Source organism: Eretmochelys imbricata, chromosome 2 (assembly GCF_965152235.1).
Source record: "Eretmochelys imbricata isolate rEreImb1 chromosome 2, rEreImb1.hap1, whole genome shotgun sequence".
Classification (NCBI taxonomy): Eukaryota; Metazoa; Chordata; order Testudines; family Cheloniidae; genus Eretmochelys; species Eretmochelys imbricata.
Genome location: NC_135573.1, coordinates 236,758,008 through 236,775,589, shown reverse-complemented (window position 1 = coordinate 236,775,589; position 17,582 = coordinate 236,758,008). Strand labels below are relative to the sequence as shown.

Here is a 17,582-nt window from a genome sequence, read left to right as displayed (position 1 = left end):
GTTAGAAAATAATTTAGAATAGCTAAAACATTTGAGAAGATTATGATCTGCTTATGGACAATTTGTGAACAGGAAAAAGTGAAATTAATTGAGAAATCATTAGTTATGTTATTTGCCTAGCTTTAATCATGTTATATGTATTTAAAGATGCACAGATAAGGCTACTCTATAAATATTATATAAACCATAATGTATCTTTCTTCTTCAGATGGGGAAAATCCTCCAAGAAACCATATAAATGAAGGGGGATATAACAAACCAGTTCACCACACTGTGATTAAAACTGAAAATTCGGTGATAAAAACAGGAGTGAGACCAGAGACAAGTGCCAATGAGGATTATGTTTCACCTCCCAAATACAAAAGTAGCTTATTGAATCGTTATCTAAATGACTCATTGAGACATGTCATGGCTACTAATGCAGCCATGATGGAAAAAACGAGACAAAGGAATCATTCTGGTTCATTTAGTTCCAATGAATTTGAGGAGGAATTGGTGTCCCCATCATCATCGGAGACTGAAGGCAATTTTGTCTACCGGACAGGTAAGGAATTCTTCATGTATCATTTTAAAACAGTTGGCTCTGTTTGTTAATGTCACCTGAAAATGAATATAGGTGTCCATTCTGTCCTTCATATGAATGGATAACTCCCATTATTGATACATGTGCAATCACATAGTTATAAGCTATTATTGTCATCATCAGAACACCCTCCCCTGATACATCCCAGAACATCATTCCATAAGCAAAACACAAGAAGTAATTCTTCCACTGTACTTTGCACTGATAAGGCCGCAGCTGGAGTATAGTGTCCTGTTCTGGGTGCCACATTTCAGGAAAGATGTGGACAAATTGGAGAAAGTCCAGAGGAGAGCAACAAAAATGATCAAAGGTCTAGAAAAGATGACCTATGAGGAAAGATTGAAAAAAATGAATTTGTTTAAATCTGGAGAAGAGAAGACTGAATTTGGGGCAGAGGGGGAGGAATGATAACAGTTTTCAAGTACATAAAAGGTTGTTACAAGGAGCAGGGTGAAAAATTGTTCTCCTTAACCTTTGAGGGTAGGACAAGAAGTAATGGGCTTAAATTGCAGCAAGGGAGGATTAGGTTGGACATTAGGAAAAACTTTCTGTCAGGGTGGTTAAGCGCTGGAAGAAATTGTCTAGGGAGGCTGTGGAATCTCAATAAGTGGTGGTTTGTAAGAACAGGTTAGACAAACCACTGTCAGGAATGGTCTAGTTATTACTTAGTCCTGTCTTCAGTGCAGGAGACTGGACTAGATGACCTATTGAAGTCCTTTCCAATCCTACACTTCTATGATGATTGTCCATGAAATTAAGCTACCCTGGTGTAAATACCATATTTTACAATGGATATCAGGGACACGTTTTAAAATGGATAGTACAGAGCTGTTGCCCCAGGGGCTGAGGTGGGCATCTGTTGGGGCTGAAGATGGGGGAGGATGACAAAGAACTCTTGAGACACTCCTTAATCTTTCCCCCCTCAGGGTAGGCATAAAAAGATATATGCAGCCAACATTTTCAGAAGTGGGTGCCCTAGTTTGCGGGAGCCCAGAAGGAAAGTCCTGAGGTGTTTAGGGGGCTCAGCCATCCTCTCTCTCTCTCTCCATTAGGAGTCACATGACTGCAGTGCTAGGGTACAAGTACCACCCTTGCCTCATCAGGATCTAAATCCACCTAGGCATCCTTGGAGTGGGGGAGCATATTTATGTGAGTTACCTGCTCCCCAAGCAGACCATGTGGATCCCTTCCTTCCTGCTTACATCAGGCTCAGTCATCCACAGGATGAGTCAGCCCCAGTGTGCAGCTGGTTATATGACCTCTTGGGGCTTATAATCGTTAATCACTTCCTACTGCTGCATACATTGGCAAGTGGCTTGGCCCTGTTGTTGCTGTACTACCTAGGCACCACACACTGCGCTCATGTAGTTTTAGGCTTTGCTCTCAGTTTCTTGGTTTAATATTTTTAACATTTAATTTATTCTTTTAATCTTAACAATAAAAGAAAAAATGTGTTTGTGTCACCCAATAGGCTGTCTGTCAGGAAATCACCACCTTTAATGGGTGTATGTTAGGGCAAGATTTGCACCCTCTCTGGGCTCCGCCACCGCCTCACAGATGGGGGAGAGAGGTGAGGGGAGAAGAGCTCTGCTTTGGAGCTTATTCCAATTTTGGGGGGATGGAAGACATGGGCAGTGGCTCCCCTCCGTACCTGAAAAAAGTAGAATTTTGAACCTCAAACTTTTGATCTCACCAGCACCAGCATAGGGCCTTCCCACTGGCTTGGGGTCTCCCCACCTGAAGCTGCCCTACCAGGGACTCTGTACTTAGCTTTTAATCCTTTCAGCAGTGGTCATTTTTCTATGGCTTGGAGGGGCTCTGTGGGAAAGTTCATACGGCTCTAGGCTGTGGATTTCCAGATGGGCTGATTGGGAGGGAAAGACACAGGTTCCTCTTGACTTGTCGATAGCTCTTTACCTCTCATCCCTTGCCCATTTCCCAGGATCTCTGTCACTGTGAAGAGTTCTCTGCTGAATATGAGGGGATAAGTACAGTGCTAAGAAGACAGCAATCACCCCTTTCATGCAGATCTTAGGGGGATGATGAATTTAGAGTGTGTGGTAATATCAAATCTTATGTAGAACAGGAATGGTGCACGCATAGTGAATACATTCAAAAATTAAATTGCTTGATCATTTAACATTATTTTTTGGCATACCAAGAGCATTTGGTCTACATTATGGACTAATCGCCTGCCAAGTTTTGTTTTTAAATCAGAAGTTATTGAAGAAGTTACAGCGGCTTAGACATGTAAACTTCGGATTTTCTATACTTTTATATTGTAACTTTAAAATGGTCACAATGATTTTTTTAAATGTAATAAATTTGCTACTGGGCTAAGTTTTGCTTGTCAGGTTTCAGCCAAGAGTGAAAAATAGGGTCTTTAATGGAAAGGCTGAGACAGCCGTACTATAACCGTTGCAGTGTTAACAGACTGGGCTGTAATGTACGAATAGCAGCATATTTCCCCATAAAGTTAATAACCACGGCATATATGGAATTCATTGTAAGATCTTTTTAAATCACTTTTTAAATATCTTTATTTACTTTTTGAGGGCTACAGTCTTTGATGAGAACAGAACAACTTTTAGGATATACTTTATTCTACCTACACTTATAAAAGAGACAAGCAGAAGTTTGTGGAAAGAAAATTGCCAGGTGTGTGCAATGTCATGCAATCTCTTTCCCATGTGTACAGAGCTACTCATAAAATAGTAGATGCAGGTAGGCTGTTTTAAACTGTAAGTTTATAATTCCATTAAAGGGGTTCTGGTGGTGTTATGAGATGCAAGAACAGAGCCTGTTATAAGAAAAAATAATGTGTGTGTTTTCAAGTTATTTCAAGTCCATTTATGAGAGCTATTTTAGAAATATTTGAAATTACCAAAATGATTGCTAGACAGTTTGAGTTAAAATAAGAAAGTTTTAGTGTTTCAGAATTCCACCTCTCCATTGTTCCCAGAATAATCATGTAGCAGACATGTATGCATGTTCTCAATAATAGCTACAATCCATTCTTGTGATGCCAGATTAGCCGATTATTATTTTCTGACGTCAGTCATAAGTCTCTGATTGCAGAAAATTAGAGAATGACTTTTTAAAAAGTGAGGCTTACTATACATTTATTGACCCATATAGTTTGTGTTAATCAAATAAATAATTCTTAGCAGACAAGAATTGAATTTCAAACTGTTTGGCATTTTAGTTCATGACAACAATTTATTTGGCATTTAAATAAACTGTGAGTGAAAATTGATTCGCACGTTAGTTTTGAAAAAATATTAGCAAAGTTGATATGTTTATAATGGTAGAAGACACGCCAGAAGAAAATGTTGTTTTGAAGCAAACCATTTATTGTGCATTTTCTTAAGAGCAATTTCTTGTAGCTAATCATGAATTTAAAGTTTACTAACTGCAGCTGGTCCATGTTACAAGTCACATTCTGATTTCAGTTATATCTGTATATCTGGGGTAACTCCATTAATATACTCTGATGTAACTGAGATCAGAATGTGGCCCTGTATATCTTAATGGTTCTGGCCGAATTAACAGGATATGAGTTCAGTGTCCAATGATAAAAACAAGAAATTGCAGTTTAAAATTTATACGGAAAATGGGTTGTACCATTTCCCATTCCAATCATTAATATGCTTATAAAGACTGGACCATATGCTACCCTAGATCCATGTATGGAATTAGGGAGTCCTACCTTGAGATCTAGGCTAGAGTGTAACCTATTGTTAAGAGAATGTGTTTGTGTTATGCCGCTACATAATTATTGTGAGGTCATGAGAACCAAATGTTAGCATTTTAATACCCACTATAGTCTTCAAAAGAAAACAGAAAGCTGCATAGCTTAAATCTTTTACACATTCTGTATTTGGTTTGTACTTCCCTCAGCCATTTCACTCCATTCTCACATATCATTGACATTGTTAAATAGGAGAACAGACTGAAATGATATGTACCATTGCCAGCTCATGAAATGATAGAACAGTGAAAAAGAGAAAAATATATACATTCATACATATTACTTATGTAAGAGCTTCTACCTTAAGGGATACATATATCATGTGCTGTTATATATGTGTTCAGTTAAGACAGAAAGTTATCTGTCCAGAGTAGTTCTTAGTGCAGATATACTATGTATAGAATTGATCAGCCTCCTGCCTTTAGTTTTATGAATCTCAGGTTTTCCAATACGATTGTGTTTAACCTTTAGTTAAAAAAATATTTATATTAGGTAACCAATTTTTACTGGTCCCTTTGGATAGGTTCCACTGTATATTGTTCTGATGTACTCATTGAATATATGAAGAACTGAGAATCTCATTTATCTATTCTTATTTATTATAATTTATATTGTGGAGGTACTTAGAGGCCAGGTTTCTGTTGTGTTAAGCATTGTACAATAATATAACAAAAAGATCCAACAAGATTAGTGAGATCTGGATGTGTGTCAAAAACCTAAGTTAATCTTTGCCCAATGGTTTATTAAAATTTTAACATTGTAATTATCTTGATATGTTCTTCAAATGCTCTATCTGTTGGTCACCTATTGATACAGAATCTTCTGCACTATTACAGGTTAAGGAAATTAAAAAACCACCCAACTTCCTGGAATGTCACTATTTTGTGAGCTAGGGCTGATAAATAAAAGCAAAATTTAAAATTTAAAATAAAAAGAATGAAATGCCAGGATGGAAAGTTTGCAAACTTCTTGAGACAGATGGATTTTCATTAATTTTACTTTATGTGTTACCTAGCACTGTAGAAGAGCCAAAACAAATAAAAATAATGAGGAAATTAAGACTTGCAGACCTGGAAAGGAAGGTAGCTTAAAAAAAAACTTGAGAGACTGGTTGATTTTGAAGATGTTTGATTTTTATTTTTAGACATTTGTACTCAGGAGCATGTTTGGTTTCTGGTGTTTTCATTACTGTTGCTTTTTTTTTTTTCTCCTTTTTTCCCCCTTTCTCCTTCCTCTTTTCCTTCTTCTGATTCCTGGGAAGTTTGTGATTGACACAGCCTGATCCTGTGCACTTTGTAAGCGCCCTCAACTCCCACTGAGTTGCACTGGGAGCTGAAGGTGCTTAGCACCTCAACTTTGTGGGAGGCACTCAGCAAATTATAAGATCCGGCCCATGATCACCAATGTCATTTATGGCTCCGTGTGTGTGTGTGTTTGTACTCTACAGAACATTCTGATTCTGTGTTGTCCTTGCCAACTTTTCCTCTCAATTTAATATTTTCAGAACATGTACTTTTAAAATGGGCTATAAAATCTAAAGCATAACCTAAATACAATGGAACCTGTCTTGAGGGGCTAGCAAAAATTTCTAGTATTAATGATTTCTGCAAGTTTGAACTAAATTGTACAGGAATCCTTGGGGATACTTTAAAATAAATGGTCACTTAAAACGAACTGCAGGAGGTCCTAGCTGCAGACCCCAGTGTAGTCAAGAACCAAAATTGGGAAGTGGAATATCAAATATAGTATTTAATGCACAAAATGCTAGAACTGAAATTTGAAGGTTACACAGTGTAAATAACTTTGCTAATGGAACTTTACCTTTTGCATTATCAGATTGGGCAATATTGCATTGATATAGATTTTCTTTGGGAAGGGATTGCATTTAATTTCTTTATTGTTGTTTTTAGAAAACAGAGAAACAAGAAATTACCTGTGCTAAAATGGGCAATATCAGTTTAAAAATATAACTTATGTTGTAAACAAACTGTGAGAATGTTAAAACTCAAGTTGGCTTTTCACTGCTTAAGCTGTTTGCACACTTTTGAATTTCTTTCCCTTTTGACAATGAAAATCATTTAAGTCAATTCCATAGTTGTTTCTAGTCAGTTTCTCTTCTTGCTTCTACTGATGGCAAGGCAAAATTCCCATGCACTTTAATAAAAGCAGGATGAAGCCAGTTATTTGGTTGAAGGCCAGTTATTTGGTTGCAGTTTTGTTGCCGGGTAGCAGCACAATGTTTTTCATGTTTTTTGCTGGCTTTATCAATACAGCAGAGAAGGATATATATTTTTAAATTAAAACTTTGAATTTGAAAATTCAAATTAAAATGTGACAAAAAATCCAGAGAGATCTAAAAATGATGGGTTAAGCAATGATTGTGTGGCTACAGCTTTCTCCTGCCATAGATATTATGACAATGTGTGTTTAATTGAGACCATTACAGCTTCCCTCATACAAATGTTCTTACCAGTAGGTTGAAAGCTGCCCAGGATCTTGTGCCTGCCCAGGATCTATGTCTGGCCAGGTGGAAAAAATATACAGTGCTGTCATCATGGGACAGCACTATTGGCAGGTGCCTCTGAAATGGTAGACAACGCCAAGAGAGTATGCTCAAACATCATTGGCCATTGCTTACACCTTTTTATGTTCATATCCTCCCTCAAATTTAGCAAATGCTCCAGTCCTCAGTGAGGACTATGTCCCTACCATGTTTCAGACTTCATCCATCTAGGCTTATTGAAAACATGTGGTTAACCCGTGTACTAAGGGAAAAGAATATCTTTTTCCCATTTTCCCCATTGTCCAAAATGACTGAAGAGATTTTGCAGAAAAGAAAGAGAAAGAAAGAAAAGAATAAGAATTGCCTTTAAAAAGAGGCCAGCCCAAAATATGACTGTTTCAGGAAGTTATGAGTGTGTGAAAACAGAAGGTTAGATTGGTCATAAATTGTTTTTCAGCTTCAGCAATGGATAGCATGACCAATAATTACTATACTAAGGAAATTAGAATAAGACAATTAACATTTAAATAAGGAATATTCAATGAGCGTGTAGAAACTGAAAAGGAAACTGCTTTAGAAACTGATTTAGTTAAATGAGTTTAACACCTGTATGTGGGCACTCTTGTTGCAATTTAGACTATTGGTTAAGTTTAGTCAATAAATTATCAATTTAAGGGGAGATTTCAAAGGCACAAAGGAAAGGTACATGTCCAACTCCCATTGAAAGTATATGGAGTTGGGTACTTAACTCCCCTTTGTGCCTTTGAAAATCTACTTCAGAAACTAAATTGATATAAGACCCTCTTAAACCAGAGTGAGAAGGTCCACACAGATGTTTGTACCAATTAAATAAATTCATTTTGAAACAGATTTAGTTAAGTCAGTACAATTTTCTCATGTGGAGAAGGCCTAATATCCAGTTCTACAAACCCTTACTCATGTCAGTGATTCCCACTGAAGACAGTGAAATTACTTGCTTAAGTAAGGACTGCTCACAGCGTTTACAGGGTAGGGTAGGATGCACACCAAAATGTGCTCCCTGCAGTCTTGAATGTGGGGGCTTTGTCTGGCCAGTGGGAAGAAAAGGAGCTGCGGCATCTTTAAGAGCCCCCGCCTTGGGTTAAAAGGGGAGGGAAGGAGGAGCATCACCTGAGCCAGGAGCCGACTGGAAGGAGCTCAGGTGGGATACTGGCCATGCACACCTGGGGGAGGGAGAATACTTATATTCCATTCCCTCCAGACAGAGCCCTCTTTCATGCTGGAGCAGCAGCACCCTGGGCTCAGAGTAAGATCACGTGTTTTGGTCTGCTGTTAGGCGTTGGACTAATCACCTTTTTTGGGACTGAGAAGGAATTTTTCCCTCACTGCCAGATTGGCTGGGGTGGGGGTGGTGTTTTCTGTCTATGTCAAAGCAGCTCATGGATGTGATGGGGTAGGGTCAGGAGTTCAGTTCAAGTTGTGACAACTTGGCATGTATCCAGTGCACATACTCATTCTGTTGGGCATCTGGTTCCCCAATAAACTTGGAATTGGAAGCAGATTCAGGGGAAGGCATCACCTAAAGAAGCTGGGGAAAGGAGGTAAGGCTCCTAATGTCTGGTACAGGAGGGAGACAACCTGCTTTCCTCAGCCCCTTAGCACTCATACAAGATGAGGGCAATGGGGTCCCAGCAATGGGTTGGGGCCAGGTTGGGAGGGGGGAGGACTGAGAGCAGTCCTCCCATAACAGGTGGAAATGATTAACAAAGGAATGATGACCTATACTGTATGAGTTATTGCTGGGTAGTCCCCAGATGAGTTAAGTTAATAAAGTTGCAGCCTAATTAAACTACATCCCTTGAATCCTGTCTGTCTTCCTGCATGTACAGAACAATAAAAGCAGGGACTCCTAATACAACAGACAAAGGGAAAAATTCTTGGGCCCACAGAAAGTCAACAGAAGGCTCTGAGCATAAGTGACCTGCCATAGTTCTGCTGCTTGGGGAGGAATGGTGCAGAGGCCGTAGAGAACAGAGATCTGGAGCAATCTCCCCATTGGGTCCATGGAAGGGTTGGGGGATAAAGCTGGGACATGGCACCTTTCAGATCCACTGGAACTCCCTTGTGTATTTATGGGGGAGGTTTGGGGCAGGCATGTGCAGTGGCCACAAAACCATTCTACTGATGCTTTACCATCTGGGAGGGGGAGGAGGAGAGAATCTGTTTTCTCCGACTCTTGGGAAGCCCTAATGCAAAGCCCTTTTACCAGGTATTTGTGGAGGAGGGAGGAGTTGGGGCAAAGAAAGTGAAAAATATGACATGAGACAAAGAAAATTCAAGCGAAATGTGAAGGGAAGAAACAAAACAAATTTCCACAGATAAAAACATGTGATTCCACTCCGTGGGGACTGGCTTTTAAATCACATGCTTCACTCTATCATTGACAAGAGAGATTCTACTTCCTAGTACAAATTTGTAGCTGGAGACAGACTAAACTGCTGCTTTGCTGAGCTTGAACTGGCAACACACTTGTTGTGCCTGACACTGAAATGTTCCTGTTTTGCATAGTGGATTTTCAATGGCTCATCACTCATGGAAGCTTCCACTCATACACTCACACCTGCATGTACAGGTAATAACATTGTCAAGGACAAAACACCTTTTTGCGTGGTGAATTTTACACCTAAAAATTCCACTCATCTTGTGTGTACACATGTTAATGCACCAAAGTGTATATGCAAGTGTGCAAATGCACCCAAATGAACATGCACAATACGTGGAACTGTCATCCGAACATCCATTCCAGGATGGGGGTGTTAGCAGGAGGAGAATGAAAGAGGCATGTATTTTTAGCATTCCTTCCAGTAAACTTAAAGGAGTGGGGAGCCTATAAAAATTCATTTCATTCTGGAAAAATGTCTGAATTGAAACTTCATACCTGGGATGGTGTTTCTGTGTGTTCCATTCTGTTTTCACTGTTTGATATAAATAAAACAACTCCTGTTGACATACTGGTAAATTCTACTTGTACCATGGTCTATTGGATTGGCCTGTGTCCTTCTACAATATTAGAGAGGTGCTGTTGATGCTGCTATATTTAAGGTTGTATTGGTGTTTCCATTAAAATCCCTTTTAATCCAAGACTTTATAACCCAGCTGTTAAAATTCAGTCTGGACTGAAACTTGGCATAGATGGGAGTTTATTCTCCTATCTGGGTGTAGTGGATTTAAGCAGGTACATCCCAATAATACCAGTCTGAGTTATGCTTGTAAATCCCTGATGTGTTGATAGGGAAATAAAACTCAAGGCATCTTACCAGGAGTAGAGATGTGTGAATAAATTTACTCCTCTTGTGAAACTGGTGAAAAACTGTTTTTACAATGGTTTGTAGAAAAACAAAATGTTTTTTCTTTCCTTCTTCTGGGTTCTGTCTGTCTGACTCTCTCTCACATACACATACTTCTTTCAGAGAAAAAGAAAGACTGCCATTTTGCTGTGAAAATATTTTAACTTGGTTGACAAATGTGTGAATGTCCTTAGTTTGTTGCCCCAAGATATTTAATCACTTCTCATGGTGAAAACTTGTGTTCACTGGTGAAAATGGTGAAATTTCTTTATTGATTAGATATGCAAATTCATGAGAAATTAATAGTTGATAGTTTCAGATAGCTTTTCTTGGGAGCCAGTTTTTTAACTGATTTTTTTTTAAATTAAAGGTTGAACAGTAGGGCAGAAATTAATTATACTTAAAATTCTCTTCAGTATAGCACTGCAAAATCAGTTTTATTCACTATATTTTTTCCCATTTTGGTCTGAAATGTCATGTTTTGGACACTGCCAAAGTAGGTGGACCAATAATCTTATATGATATAGCAAATCCTATTGCCCATTGTAGGTTTGTGGCTTTTGAAAGCCACACCATAACTTAAAAAACTACTTTATGCATTTAACAGAAATTTTGAGGTCACTTGTCCATAATGTGAACACCTGAAACATAATGATGGAAGTAGGTTATTGAGACCAGACTTCTGCTCTTACATACATGTGCAAATGCACTCTTACAGGAGACAGTTGACACCAATAGCAAATAGCAATAGATTGAGGGAAGCAGAGCTTTGATCTGTGTGTGCACCAGGTTTAGACTGGGAATTAGGTTTATAGTCTTTCACTCCAAAATCTCATTAGCTTCACCCTCATAATGGTGGGAAAGTTGTTGGATCAACTTATCTTGTGATATTTCTGCCATCTTGAGAGGGGGAAACTCACGAGAACCAGTTTTCGTGAGATTTCTTCCATTTTGGACCAAAAATCATAACTGAAACATGGAGCCAGTGTTGGATTCAAGTGTATCCATCCCATCCCTCTCCAAAATTCAAACGGGGTGGGATTTAAGGTTCCAGTTTTGGCTTCTCTCTAGTTACAATGATATAGTCCTTCAAGAAAGACTAGATTCCTAAACTTCCATGAATAATAAACGCTAGATATTACTTGATGCCTTTTGAGTTTTTTTCAAGAAGCAGTTGCAGAAATTATTACACATTTTACATAATGTGGGGGTGTCTGAAATATACACTCAATTCACAGACAAGGTATATGTGAGTGAGTTTTATGAGAGACAAAAAGCAAAGCAAACCAACCAACTAAACAAACAAAAAACCCCAGAGAGACAAAAGTTTAAAGCAAGAGACTAAATTGGAAAAGGAAGTTGTATTGCAGAAAACCTGGAAAAGTAAGAACAACCTAAATAAAAAAGAGAATGAAATGAAAAGCTTGAGGGTTAGAACAGCTGAAAAGGGACACAAAAATAAATAGTTAAAGAAAAATTCTAATGAGTCAGGAAATGTGTTCTCCTTCTTAATTCTTCACAAGCCTTGAACCTTAATATGAAAGACTTCCTGTGTCTAGGTCTTTCACCCATGGCTAGTGGCTAACGTTATGATGACCAAATCTTTTGGTATGGCACTGATTGCCAAGATTCTCAGTTATGACACTAAAATGTACCATTATTTCAAAAGCCAGTTTTCAATCCCTCCCGCCTCCAAGTTGATTTAGACAACAGATGCACGGAAGGCAAAGCAACATTCAAAATCATCTGTCAGCTGAACCTGGGAGGAAAGATGGCCAGCTGACTATAGCCAAAATTCCTTAAATGTTACAGTGTTTTACATTTCTAAATGTAAAAACTCTCTTTCCAGCATGAAGTACTAGCTAAGTGCCAGAGCTGTGGTATCTCAGACTAGCTTAAAGTTGGAATATTAGAGTCTTGTGGCCATTTGTGACTCTTGACAGATTTACACTATTGAAGTTAAAGTTAAATGTTGTTTTCTCTGTTTCCCTTTGTCTGCTTCCTTCTTTCTCTCTCAGCTACTATTTGTCATCTTAAATCCAGCTTGCTGAAAAAATCAGGGCTTTTTATAAACAGGCTCTGGCGGAGTGAACCACTTCAAGTTCTTTTTGTTCGCAGACATTTCTCTGTGTTATATTATTATTTGTCTAATGCTAGCAGTGTGCTAGACCAGGGGTTCTCAGAACGATCTTTTGGTGGCCTCAGAGTGCGGCCACCAACCCTTGTTGGTGGACACTCTGATAATTTTTCCAAGCTCAAGGCCTGCCATCCTGGGCTGAAGCCCAGAACTGGAGCCCAGCGGCTGAAACCTGAAGCCCGCTGATCACACACACTGACCCCATGTGTCTGCAGAGCCTCTGCCTGGAGCCCCCAGGAGGCTGCATGGTGGAGGATGTTGATCTCCTGCTGGTGGTGCCAGCAAACACCAAGGCAGCCAGAATCCACAGCTGGGCACTATGTGGGGGCGGGGCATTGTTTTGCCCTGCCCCCCACAAGGAAACTGTCATGGCTGCAGAAAAACTCCCTGGTGGCCGCATTTGAGAAATGCTGTGCTAGACACTTTCTGGACAGATATAAAGACAAAGGGTAAAATGCTGGCCCCACTGAAGTCAATGGGAGTTTTGCCATTGACAATGGGGGTCAGCGTTTCACCGTAGGTTCCTGAACAAAAATAGTCACCCTGCACTATAGATACACAAAGCCCTTAGGCATTGCAGTGCTTAGCATTGCAACGCCTAACTCGTAGCTCCTCTGCCGTCCAATGCAATTCATAGTCCTGGATTGGGTGCCCCAGAGAGCTAGCTACCTTCTCAAAAGCCAGCAAGCAGGGAGCCACCTAAATGCAGAGGAAGGGGTGAGGCTTAAGACCCAGGTCCACAAAGGTACTTAGGTGCCTGACCGGCCAGAAATAGGCACCTATCTTAGCTTGGGATTCTCAGCTGTGAACCCTCTCCTGGAGTTAGGTGTCATAGCCAGGCCATTCTTTTCTTGTGACGGGGGGGCGGAGGGGGGAGAGAAGAGGAGGGAGAGAGAGATCGATAGAGATCAATCTCCCTCCCTTATTATAGCCAATGACCAGGCACTCATCTGAGATTTGGCAGACCTGTTTTCAAATCTCTATTCTGTTTGATTTGGAGTAGAGACTCCCACATCTCAGGTGAATGCAGTGTTGGTTGGTGGTATATTATGCATTACAGCGATGCACTAAAATTCACTGCTCTCCTACTTTTCTCTCTTTTATGTTGCTTAGATGGTGTCTCCATTGATTAGGACATAATATTAATAACTTACTTGGATTGTCAGATAAGATCATGTAAAGGAAGGTTTAGTCCTTTAATATTTTTTGCTGACAAAACATTCATTGACTTCAGTGGAGTTCCTGAGAGCAGTAAAAACACAGCAATAAAAACATTGTTTTCCATGTGGTTGTACAGGGGTAAATGAAAGCACAGTTTAGTTCATTTAGTTTCTTTTCATGGGAATAACGTATATCATTGGTTTGTTATACAACTTGGAGTCCTCATCCTTCAGTAATATTTGTTGGTGTAATTGTCATACCATCATCATTATCGACTCTCAACAGTATTGAATATTTAGTAACACTTTCGAACTGGAAATATATGAGAATGCTATGGAACCCTGGACATTTCAGGAGATTGAATTTGTACATGTAATTAGTGCACTCCACTATATTGCATATTTATTTATTTGGCTTTCTATTGTGATAACACCTTCTGCAATATTAAAGTCAATTGCATTGTCTTCCTGCTTATTTAACTACTTCAGCTAGGATCATTTTAATTGTTACCCATTAGAACATTTCCTTTAGCATTCCTAAAGCTAAAGGAAATGCTATTGGTTAGGAAATCTTGCCCTGATGTTTTATTCCTCTCCCCAGGTTATTATGCTTCACCATTACAATGAAGTGTTCCTATTATAGGCCCAATCCTGCTTTTCTTCCTTACCCCAAACATCCATTCAAGTAAATGAAAGTTGGAGTTAAGTAAAGAGTGTAGTACACTCCTGAGGGAATTCTAATTAAATATTCTGCATCAAAATATTAAAATTTCTATGCACAATATTTTAAAATTCTGCATTTTTGTCAAAATAACACAATATAATCACACCATTTTCAATTATTTGCTGACAAGTGTTTTGAAATAAATTACCAAAATAATTGAAAATGGTGTGATTATATTGTTATTGTGTTTCTGTGTTATTTTGACAATTAAAATATGCAGAACTTTGCAACATTTTAATATTTTTATTTTTTTGGTGCGGAATTCTCTCAAGAGTACCAGGGTTCTGTGTGGCACAATCTGGGTGTGGGCAGCTTGGTGGAGGGTCTGGGTACAGGGGGAGAAGCTGGATCCACTGGGCCTCGGTGTGCAGTTCTGAGTACAGGTGGAATGAGACTCTGCAGGGGAGTCCAGGTGAAGGTGGTTTGAGTTCAGCTGGGGCTGGGGGAGTGGATCTTGGTGGGGTAGGGGGGTCAAGGTGCAGCTGGTTGGGGCTCAGTGGGGTGGGAGGTCTGGGTGCGGGGGAATTCATGAGGCAGGGGTGAGGCTCGGCAGGGTGGCAGTTTGTGGGACTTATATGGGGGGAGGGAGGTTGGGTGCGGGGGGCTCCTGATGTGGAGTGGCTCGGTGGAGGGAGGGTTCTGGGTGTGTAGGTGGTGGGAGGAGTCACTGTACACGGATCTGCTCCCCCTGTCTGCCCAACCCCCGTGCATCTGGACCCGACCCCCCCCAACACCCTCCCACTAAGCCTCATCCCCTTGCACCTGGAAGCTCCCCCCCCGCCCCCCCTCGAGCTACCCCCTTCCTCCCTGCCAAGCTCAGCTTGAGGTTGGCTCAGTCTGAGGGACATGCTCTGCAGAACCTTACACGTCTTTAGAGCTTCAGTAGAGCTTTATGAAAGTCGAATGCCCCAGGACCACAAACACATAGTAATTGTTTATAGAGAGCAAGAAAAATAAAACTTCAACTTCCTGTGATATATTGTGTATCATCTATATGTGGCATATTGTTACACTCCAGTACCTTCAAAACTACAAGTGCTTAAACTAAAGAGCTAAATATAATTTAGTTAGTAAAAATATACCTTAGTTATAATAAAATGATAATAGTGGAACTTGGCAACAGAGTAGCTAATAAATACTACACTTCTGAAATGTGACTGGAATCCAAGTACATACTATTTTACTGTGTAGTTAAGCATGTGGCAGGACATACTAGAGCAAGATTTTCTTTTTGTCTTTTCAGTGGAAAACTAGAGTTCTTTGTTTAAGTGGGGCCTGATGGGAATTTTTAAAGTAAAAACAAGGAGCTAAAGAATTAATTCCATTCCTTTTTGCCAACTTTTTTTCTCCTTCAAGCCAAATTATCGATTAATGGGGCATTAAATGTCAAATACTACATAGATGTTTTCTTACCCTTTTTATTTAGGGTTACTTCAATCATTTCTAGCTGGTACTTCAAATACCGAGCTATTCCACAAAAAAAGAGAATACCCTTTCCAAAGTTTTGGCCTTATAATAATAAAGGTCAATGCTATGAAAGACGAGAGATTTACATATTTAGTCCTATTTCTATTTTTTTAGAAATCTCCTTCCATTAGCCTTCTTTGTTCTGAATCTCAGTCCTTTGTCATCTTCATTAGCTGTCGCCAGTCTGGCACAGCTAACTGAATGCTTGACCATATTTTTGTCTGGCTATAGTTAAATAGTGATCTGACAATAGAATACTTTTCTCTAGGTTTTCCTTCTTCCCCTAGGGAACAATACTTCAAGGGCAACCTGCTTGTCCAGCATATGAACATGTGGAAAATCCACTGCTATGCACTAATGATTTTCAGATGGGCCATTGTTGCTGAAAATCATCCCAAGAGTAGCAGCTTCTCCATTATAGCACCTAACTATTTTGAGACCACATTGCCAATACTTGGATCTGGAATGAGACCTTACATTAATGTGTGTAGTGGTGACATGCTACATTGCATATACCTAACAGTAAATATTTTTAATCAAGAAAAGTAGGTAAATTTTCCTGCTGTGGCGTCGTTGTAGTCTGGAATAATCCTACATTTATTTCAGCATAAAAACTTAAACATTGGAAAAAGTAAGATTACGCCAATGATCCACGACAGTAATGGCAAAAGCATCCTAAATATTGTTCATAAATTAATTACTTTCACACATTTGCTTTAAATATTTATGGGTAATATTGCCTCACACTTGGGAGAGGAGAATGAATTTTAAATTTCAAACAGTTTCTGTAACTATTCTGTTCAGAAAACACATTCTTTTTAAACAACTTTCACTTTTAATCTATAATTAAAGCCAAAGTTTTCTTTTAATTTGAAAAGCTTGTCCTTGGACTAAAATAACATGGAACATTTTTAAACATCGATCCAAACTGCTGTAGATACATTTTATTTAAACCACAGAGCCTGCAGTTAGATTCCTTACTTTGCCAGACAGACTACAAATTGTAACTGTGGCAGTAATGACTGAATTTCTGGATGCTGTTCTACCAGTAAGGAGGGTTGTTTTTCTGGAGTTATTCCTCCCTTTGGGCCCTATTCATGAATGACTTAATCCCTGTGTATTATCAAATGTTGTGCAAGTTACTGTGCACATAAAAAATCATGCAATGCTTCTCTCCCTTATGTTCCTTACATGGAATTGGTATGCTCACCTTGCAGGCAGTGGGACAGAAGAGAGGATGGAAAGACAGCAGCAGCAAAAAAGCATGCGAGTGAAATAAAAGGGGTGAGGCAAAGAAAACAGATAAAATTTTGAAAAATTGGGTGTGCACATTGGACTAGTCCTTAGACTGATTTAACTTGCCCAAGTATCACCAGCTGGAGATGGAACAGAACTTAAGGCTTGGCAGTGTTACAGGGGTAATATTTTCACCATGAAAAAAATGTTCCAGAGTAGTTTCCAGTGTATTGGGTACAAACATGATTCCTTTACGCATGTCTTTTGTTCAGCCTGTTTCTAATGGAGATTAAATATTTATTGTAGAGATGGGCAGACCTCAAAAGGTTCAGAAGTTCAGTGCATATTATATTTTTCTGACCTTCCTGGGCCAAATTAATTCGTGGTGTAATTCTACTGATTCAAGTGAAGTTAAGCCAGGAGTGAGTCTCATTCCTCCTTTGTTTGAAATTTAAGACAAAAAGGCTGCCTCACAAGATTTCCACTACTTTATGGTGTTGGCCTGGTCCTAAACACCACACAAGGAACCTCTCTTGTGGTATTTTAATGTTTCTGCTGTAAGACCCAGCAGAAATGGGAGAGTGTAGAAGTTAAAAAATTTTTCTTTTTTTTAAAAAAAAAGCTTTGTCTAACACTTTTGAACCTCAGCAAAGGTTTGGGTTGTGTTAGGTTCCATCCTGGGTGAAGGTTGAGGC

At 39.3% G+C, this 17,582-nt stretch overlaps 1 protein-coding gene across 1 annotated transcript in view; it reads left to right on the top strand.

The window, feature by feature from the left end:
- MKX (mohawk homeobox) overlaps window positions 1–17,582 on the top strand; it is a 50,765-nt gene that overhangs the window by 12,880 nt on the left and 20,303 nt on the right. The window contains exon 4 of the mRNA XM_077809472.1: window positions 209–544. Within this exon, the coding sequence (XP_077665598.1) occupies window positions 209–544 (336 nt within the window). The remainder of the gene's footprint in view (window positions 1–208; window positions 545–17,582) is intronic.